Below are 9,348 nucleotides of genomic sequence, written 5' to 3'. Positions count from 1 at the left end.
CTCTCAGCATCAAGTCACAGTTCAGGGCTCAGAGCTAAAGGGGACAAGAGTCATTACTAGGGAACTACCTCTGCCCTCAAAGCCTCTCAATTCTGGTCAGCAATCCATCCCATCACTGTCTGGGCAATGACAGTGCCTTGCGTAGAGAAGGTACCTGGGAAAGTTATGGGCCATGTCTTCCACTCATTCCTGGGATCCCTCAGAGTCCTCCTGAACAGCAGGAAAGAAACTCAGGTTTTCCTTCAAAAGTCACATTATGTAGCACAAAGGATTAAGGTTTGCAGCTATTTATTTACAAGTATACATTTAACACAATGAAATAAACACTGATATATTGAAGCCTCCTAGTTAATAGTAGTGTAACAATATGTATCATTTGGATGATTACATTATTTTAAACAACAAACTACACTGAAAAATTAATGCCGATAAAATTCTTGGTCATAATATTATTAAGAAATACAATATATAAATTGAAAATATGATTGCTTAAAATTTGAACATGGAAGTGAACTCATTTGGACAGAGTCAGAGTTTAACATAATCTGAGGGTCGGGGGGAGGGCTCTGACCCAAATGATATCTTTCAGGTTAACAGAAGAAAAAAGAAGCATAGTTTATCTTAAAGGATAACGGGCAGTTGGCTTCTTCAGGTAGAATATATATTCCCAGTGTCCTCAGATTTGCAGCAGTTATTACATCACTGAGCACGAAGACTTTCCTTGTGAAGCTGCCCCATCAATTTTTTCTGCCTCCAAAATTATCCTTCTAAAAACATCAACAGCAGTCTGAAAAGGAAGAAAACCAGTTAGAAAGCTAGTTTTCAAGTAGACAGTTTCACTGTGGACAGGATGAGGAAAGAGCTGCCCACCACCATGGCTGCAGGAGGGGGCCGGAGGGCTTAAAGAAGTCCCAGGACTTTAGGGCCTCCTCATTTGGACTCCCATCCTGTGCCATCCCGTATCTTCCTCAGGGTCCTCTGGACCTTCAGGGCCCCTCTTCACTGCTGGCTCTAATCTCCCTTGTAGACCTTGCTTTCTTTCCCCGAATCCCTGGCTCCAGGAAGAGAGGTGCTTTTCTTGTCCTCTCTGTCCCTTCAGCCCCTCTCTCCCTACACCTTCCAGCCAGCTTCGACTGACACCTGCAAACCCCAAATTGCCTGCCTCCCTGCAGTCCTCCTGGTTACCACCTGTATATCACATCAGCCTCCTGACTCCTTCCAGCCCCAATGTCTTCTCTCCTCTAATGACTGCCATCTCTACCCCAGCGTCAAGAACCTCATGGTCCTTCATGAGAAGGCTTGCCAGCTTGGGTGGGAAACCCTCTTTCACTGAAGGACTAGGCAAATGGCCAATCCCTTCCTTTAAATGCACTGTGATGATGAAAAATATGCTGTTCTCAAAGTCCCACAGGTGGACCCCAGCCCAGGTGTCGTCATCACCAGCAGCACCCTCCTCCATTACCCACCACACCACCTTCCTAGTCCATTTTCTCTTCAATTCCCAGATTCTCAATCCACAGGAACCTGATGTGCTGATCTACATTTTTCCTGTCCTGCAGCCGATTCTTATTCTCATTTTCCTTCTGGGCCAGCTTAGATTCCATAGTTCACCCTTGTGGTCACTGTACTTCATCACCCTTCTCTCCAAGTGTCCACCTGCACAGTGCTGCAGGCACAGCCCAGAGGAGCACACAAAATGGCTGCTCACTGTACACCCACAAGCAAGAACTTGGGGGACTCTTGGTGCTGCCCAGCAACCCAACCACAGCCCCCCACCCCCATCACTTCCAGAAGCAGGCTCTAGGTCTGGCCCTCTCCAGACTCCCCCGCTCTCAGCTTCGCCTGATAACCTGCTTGACATTTCACTGGCAACAGAAGCTCCATTCATAAGAGGACTCTGCATCTTCCATACACCAAATGGATCCACCTACGTACTCTGCCTTCCAGCCTGTTGGTATGAATGATGTATTTGTGTTCCTGACTGATCTCAAGCAGGAGCAGGGACCATCCTTCTCATCTAATCAAGGTCACTGGCTTAGGATCACACCTCACTATGAGAAAACATTGTGTACAGGAAAAAAGATGAGATTTGGGTTAGATTTAAATTTAGCCCTAGTTCTCCTATCATACAGAGAGATCTTGGGGGAACTTATTTAACTTCTTTAGACCTTAATTTTCTCATTTCTAAAACGAGATGATGCAACTACATAAAGACAGAGCCGATACCCAATAAATGTTGAATTCAATTTTTAAAATGTAGCCATCTCTCATTTACTAATCTCAACTTTTGTTACATAAATTCTTACTATCTATTCCAGAAAAGAACAGATTCAGATAAATTGCTTGCTATATGGAACCTGGAAACCAATTACACAGATTTAATATCCTCCAGGTCTGAACACAGGAATGAAAGATTTAATGATCAAAGGATACTGGATTGATAAAAACTTACCGAACACAAAAACATTGTACTCAACAGTATGGAGAATATAAAGGTGAGTGAGACTCTCTTGGATCTCAGAATGAATTAGGGGTAAGAGAGAAGAAATGACTCTAATTTCAGGTGGATGAATCAGGAAGAGGCCAGTGAGAAGGTGAGCCTTGAGGGCTAGGAATTTCATCATGGGGGAAGAAGAGGAACATGACAAGAAGGATGCCAGCTGACTGCTGGCCTCACTGACCAGCCACCAGCCACTCTTGCTGGATTAGAGTGTCCTCAGAAAATGAAAACCATATATTTATCTTGCTGGAAGATCAAACTAGATCATATATAGAAAGCACTTTATAAACTAGGCAACACCATGCAAATGTATGAAGACAGGAGACAAAGGACATTTCGGGCCACAGACAAGACTGAGCAAAGTACCCACTGTGTTTAAGGGAACAAGAAGCACAGAGTGACCAAGAAGGACAGGGACATGTGAGACCCTATGAGAGAAGTACAGAACCGAGCACTGGGGCATGAGGGCTGCTCCACACACAATGGCAGGAACTGGCACTTTGCAAGCAGAGATGGCACCATTGGTTTGCAGGTTTAAAAAGTTCAGGGCAGCAAAGAGAAGTGGTGAGAAAATAGAGGGTGGGAGACGAGCTTGGACACTAAAATATGCACTCAAGAACAGGAGTCTAAACTAAAGTCACAGAAGAAAAAGGAAAAGGCAAATATGTGGAGCCAGAGAGAACAGGCTGACATCCTTCCTAGGACATGCTGCAGGGCGGAAACTGGTAATAAAATGGCTCCTAATAATTTCTATGTTAAAAATAATAAATACACGACTCACTTTGTTCTATAGAAAAGGGGGAGGGAAGAGTTACAAAATTAATGATTTAGTTCTGTCTCATTTCTATACTAAGAAACAAAATTAATATGTTCATAAAAGGTAGTATTTCCTTTACTATTCTGCTGATCCTACAAATATTATAGGTCTCACCAGAAGTAGAGTACCCACTGAACTTATAAAAACATTACTATCTTTCTAAAGCCAAACAAAGAAAGCTTAGCTTAGAAAGCTTAGAAATGGTGAAAAGTGCTATGTGTGTCCCTATAATCCTAGTTATTCAGGAGACTGAGGAAGGAGAATCACAAGTTCAAGGCCAGCCTGGGCAACTTTGAGCGGCCCTGTCTTAAAAAAGAAAAAAAGAGCTGGGGATGTAGCTCAGTGGTAGAAATCCCCTGGATTCAATCCCCAGTACACCCTTCCCCCCACACACACCAAAATAAAAATAAAGAAAAATAGGTGGCTGAAGACTAAAGTTTAAGTGGGCTTCATAAAGACAGGGGTCAAAATGCCTGTGACTGAGAAGGTATGCAAAATGTTAGAAACTACATACCTGATTTTCCTTAGCAGAAGATTCCAAAAAAGCTGCATTCCAAGATTCTGCCAAAGCTTTCCCTTCTTCATAACTGATCACCCTACAGGAAAAAGAACATTCCAATTCTTTGATCTTTATTGGATAAAACACCTCATTAATTTACAAAACAGGCTCCACTTTGATCGATTTTCTTGTGAGGCAGAACCATACCCTGCTAGACACCATCAAGAAGAAACAGAAGAGCACTGATTATGTCTGGTTGGGGAATATAAAAGACCTTGCCTTATGGGGTTACCCACTCTCCAGCAAGCTCTGGGCTCAGAGAACATGACTACATTTCCCAGTATTCCAATATCTGTATCAACTGCCTACTTCATAGCAGGGATGTGAGGGCTCGCAGTTCACTTGTGCTGAGCAAAGGTTGCACAGGACTCCTCCTCCCTGCTACTGGGCTCCCTGGGTATGTGGACCCTGTTTCCCAGTTCATCACTGCAATCCCAGCCTCAGTACTCAAAGTATTTGGTGAAAACAATGGATGCTACCTTTGTCACAGCAGATAATCTCTGGAGAGTTTTCTACACAGTTTGCTGCCTATTCTAGAGAAATGTGGTGGTATTTACATTGTAGTTTTGCTTTTGCTGTGCATGACTGCAACACTGCTAAACAGAGAGAAACACTACAGCTAAAAAGACTATCAAACAATACTTAAAACTGGCAGTTCAGTGACTAAATCAACTTGGACTTGATCTTACAAATCAACAAATGATTTAAAAGGCGACATACCTTTCCATATGCAGGTCTTTCTTATTTCCCACCAACATAATTGGTATTCTATTTATAACAAAAAAAATAAAAACCAACAAAACAAATTAGTGACAGATTTCATTACTCAGATGATGCTATTATAATAAGTTCATGTAAACAAAAAAGATAAAATAGTGCTACTTACTGTACTTTCCCCACCATATCCAACAATTTGCCATGGATAACTTTAATCACTTCAAAACTATAAGACAAAAAGTATAAAATCAGACATCTACTTTAATGTTTTCAAATGTAAACTGTTTTCAGTGGAAGAAAAATACCAACTAATTGTTTTAACATAGAATTATTTTCCCTACCAATCCTTTTCCACATGTATTTGACACATGTATTTTTTTTTTTTTTTGTAGTTATGGGAATACCCAAAGGGTAACAGGTGAGACATTAAATGGGCAAGTTTAACAAGAGGCTGAGAAACACAAACTTTAACCTCATTTAGTAAAGAACAAAGCATTTAAATAAAAACTTGTAGTGCTTTGCAAGCTGTTGTGTCTCAAAGTCAGCCCTGACACCTCCTTTTGTTTACTAAGCATAGTCACTCCTTCTGTGAGAGCAATCTCTTTATTCAATGTGCTGGTGGTTCTAGACTGTAGTTGGGTCTCAATCACACATCTCTTGGATCCAACTATGCATTTTTATAATGTCACAATGATAACTTAAAATCTGCCATTGAGATTATTTATGCCACTGACTGCTGGCAAATAACCATAAACCATTCTTACTCTCCCCCAGAAAGCCCGTCATCAGCATTAGCCTACAATCAACCTTCAAAGCTGTCCAGAATCAGAGTCTGACTTCTTACCCCCTTTCATCACCCTGGCCCAGCTCCGAGCCTCCCCTATTGCAGCCTGCATTACCTACTGCTGCCCCTTCCCTCCAGCCTCTGCTCAGCACAGCAGCCAGAGGGATCTGCAGCAGCAACCTTTAATGGGCACCCACCTCAACTTGGCAACGTCCTCCCACCACTGACCTCTACCTCCTTCTACCCCCACCTAACTCCATCCACCTCCATCCTGAGGTGACGCCACCTCTTTCTACCTACATCCATCATGCCATTCCTCTAGCACTGCCAGAGCCTCCAGTCGCCTTCCTGATACATGGAATGCTCTTTCGGTTGAGATTCCCTCACTTCTTTCCAGCTCTCCATTCAAGTGTCACTTAGAACTCTTCTGCTCACCCTACATGAATTCACAAATTCCCTCCATACTTATCATGCCCTTGCTGCTTTCTGTCTCTTTAATAGAAACAATCTCCAAGAGGGCAGGGATTTTGCTTTGTTCACTGCTGTCTTTAGCTTTGGAACAAGTACGCCTGCTGAATGCATTCCACACTATGCTATTTTAACCTATGCACACTGTTACTTGGGTAAAAACCTAAAATAAACTTAATTGCCTTCCCACCACCACAGGTCAACAATGGATAGGATGTCCCAAGCACTGCAGGTTGCATTACAGAACCCTGGTTCCCCTAGAATGTGCTGTGTTTGCCTGCATCTAAAATGCACAAGTTCTTGGAAGATGGTGGTCAGTCACATGAGAGGTAGTTGAAGAGACTGGGACTGATGGTAGGTGGTATGAGGCTGGTTCCTCAGCTGCCCTGCTCTGGGAGCTATACCCTGTGCACTCTCCTAGAGGGCAGGACCTGGTGACTTGATTCTAATGAACAGTACATGATAAAAGTAATAAGAAGCCACTTTTAAGTTTAGGTTATTGGAAACTGTGGCTTTTGCCCTGCTGAACATTCTCTGTCACTTCCTGTGTCCTGATAGAAAGTACCACCTGGTAAAAGAACTGAAGGCAATCTCTGGCCAGCAAAGAACTGAGAACTCAGTCCAACTCTCAAGGAGCTGAAACCCAACAATGGACACACCAATGACCTTGAAAACACTCTTCCCTAGCCAATCATCTGCATAGGACAAAGTCCTAGCAGACTCTAGCCCCACTCTGCAGCAAAGAACTGAGCTAAGCTCCATCAATGTTCCAGATCCACAGAAACAGTGAGGTAAGTTGTGTGTTGTTTTAAGCTGCAATATTTTTGGATAATTTATTATGCATCATCATACAGACATTCTTTTAAAGGCAAGTAATCTCTATTTTTGCCTTCAAATATTGCCAATTTGTTATGTGAAAAAAACAAAACAGCACTGTTTCTCTATAGGTCTTAAAAGACCATGTTAGGGCTGATGAGGGAATACTGTAGGAGACGAAATTCAGAGCCTGTCTACAAGATGAGACAAGACAAAAAGATATCCTGAAACGGACCGATTGTGCACAGCAAGCCAACAACTCCCCAATCCATTCCGAGAGTCCCATGGATTCCCCTTAACCTCGAAGCAGAACTTGACTGAAAGCTTAACAGACATGTTAGACCCTCTCAGCCAACCCCTACTTAAATGACTAAAAGGCTGACAACAGGTCAGATGGTTGAAGTGAGCAGTTTTTAAATTAGGATGTTATCAATTTATAAGTTTTTGAAAATTGCATTAAAAAAATGACATAATGCCTTGCACAAGAGAAAAGAATCAGTAATAATCATTCTGAGAAACACTGTCAGTGCACCACAGCTGCCTCTAGCTAAAAAACATTTTATAAAAGATCCATTTGTTCCGAAACACCTGTTTATGCCAGTTAAATTCATCATAAAGTCACAATTTATACAATAAACTCTTAAAATGAGTATAGTTTTTTGTTTCTTTAAAAACTAAAAGTCAAATACTGTGGATCAATTCACTAAAGATACTGTTCCTTGTTCCTCAGTGGGGGCAGTGGTACATGCCTGGAATCCCAGCTACTCAGGAGGCTGAAGTAGGAGGATCACAAGTTCAAGGTCAGCCTCTCAGCAACTTAGCGAGACCCTGTCTCAAAAGAAAATAAAAAGGGCTGGAGGTGTAGTTCCGTGGTAACCATGCCCCCCGTCCCCCCAACAACACACACAAAGGAAAGAGACAAGACACTACTCCTTAAGAAGGCAAGAAGGTGCACCAAAATTACTGCAAAAAAAAAAAAAACTAGGGTAAGAAAATTGTACAAATCTGTAAATAGTCCAGAATCAGACTGTTTCACAAGTATCTCATTCTTAAGAAACTGGAGATCAAAGTTGTCACATTCTGTGCAAGCAATATAAAAAAGGGAGACACAGAACATAAACGAGTAAGCTCAGACTCAAAGGCAATGATTCCAGAAAATTAATGTCCAAACATGTATTTATGCTTTTTAAAAAAACACTATAGAGATTCATGATCTCCTTTATTGATTATTTTTCCCCATTAACCACTTTTGTGTGTGTGGAACTAAAAACTGAAACCAGAGGTTCTCTACCACTGAGCTATACCCCAGTTATTTTTATTTTTTGAGACAGGGTCACTAAGTTGCTCAAGCTGGCCTTCACATGAACTTGCAATTCTCCTGCTATTTTTAGCCTCAGCTTCAGGAGTAGCTAGGATTCCAGGTGTGTGCCACCACTCCTGGGCCATTAACCAAAGTTTTTTTTTTTTGGTGGTTAGGTACTAGCGATGGAACCCAGGAGTGTTTAAAAATGGAGCCACATCTCCAGCCCATTTTATTTTTTTTGTTGAGACAAGGTCTTGCCAAGTTGCTGAGGTTGGTCCTCCTGCCTCAACCTCCTGAGTCCCTGGAACTACAGGTGTGCACTGTCATGCCCTGCTAACCAATCTTTGTTAAGTATGCATCCTGAATGCCTCAGACAGGAGTTGTTTGTTTAAACAGACTTAATTCATAGTTTACAAAGGTGACTCATCCAACATTATCAAAGGGGATAAATGAAAACCCAAACATTCCATTTTTCATATCTGGGTTCTTTTCTATTTCTAGGATTAATTAATTTTTGGTGTGTGTGTGTGTGTGTGGGGGGGTGTACCAGGGATTGAACCCAGGGGCACTTAACCACTGAGCCACATCCCCAGTACATACATATATTTTTTAATTTTGAGATAGGGTCTCACTAAGTTCCCAAGGCTGGTTTTGAACTTGCAACCCTTCTGCCTCAGCCTCTGGAGTGGCTGGGATTAAAGGTGTGTGCCACCACACCTGGCTCTATTTGTAGAAATTATAAAATGGAACGTATTCTTCCTTTATATTTGGTCAGAAGAACAATTCTATAGGGACTTTATGATAAAAAGGTATAACTTGATAGTTCTGTTTTATTTCACAAAATAATAAACAATGATTATAATTCAGGTAGAGCCTGAATTCAACAAAAAGACAATAGTTCTGATGAACAAATTGACATTTTCATAAAATTTTATACAGATTTCTTAAAAAACAACAACAACAACAAAAAACAGCACTCCTCCCTGTTTTCTCATGTTTGAGATGTACTGAGAATCCTTATTAAACCAGGATGAAAAGCATCACTCAAACAGAACACTCCTACTTCACAAGAAAAAACATGGTCAGAACTTGCAAAGGTACCACTGCGATGACATGGGACACTTTTTTCTCTGCTTTGCATTAGGTCATAACACACAAAGTCCTTAGTGAGCAAGTTTTCATATTTTTAAATCTAGTTCAATAAATTTTCCCCAGTGACAAATACGGAGTTTTCAACTTGAATGTCATCTATTCTATGGCCACCAAAAAAGGAGGTTAGAAAAAAAAAGAAAGAAAAAAAGTAATAAACACATTAAGAACATTTTTTATCCACTATTTTAACTCCTCAGAGTGATAATTTATAAAGTAACAAATGTTATTTTTT

At 41.2% G+C, this 9,348-nt stretch overlaps 1 protein-coding gene across 2 annotated transcripts in view; it reads right to left on the bottom strand.

The window, feature by feature from the left end:
- Window positions 1-271: 271 nt before the first annotated feature.
- Window positions 272-9,348, bottom strand: part of Rheb (Ras homolog, mTORC1 binding) — a 45,341-nt gene continuing 36,264 nt past the window's right edge. For both annotated transcript variants that reach the window (XM_076831712.2, XM_076831699.2), the window contains 4 exons: window positions 4,763-4,819; window positions 4,597-4,644; window positions 3,832-3,913; window positions 272-787 (listed from right to left, as the gene is read on the bottom strand). In XM_076831712.2, the coding sequence (XP_076687827.1) occupies window positions 695-787; window positions 3,832-3,913; window positions 4,597-4,644; window positions 4,763-4,819 (280 nt within the window). In that variant the 3' untranslated portion in view covers window positions 272-694. The remainder of the gene's footprint in view (window positions 788-3,831; window positions 3,914-4,596; window positions 4,645-4,762; window positions 4,820-9,348) is intronic.

Source organism: Callospermophilus lateralis, chromosome 1 (genome assembly GCF_048772815.1).
Source record: "Callospermophilus lateralis isolate mCalLat2 chromosome 1, mCalLat2.hap1, whole genome shotgun sequence".
Classification (NCBI taxonomy): domain Eukaryota; kingdom Metazoa; phylum Chordata; class Mammalia; order Rodentia; family Sciuridae; genus Callospermophilus; species Callospermophilus lateralis.
The sequence above is the reverse complement of the archived record's forward strand: the minus strand, read 5'-3'. Positions and strand labels throughout refer to the sequence as shown.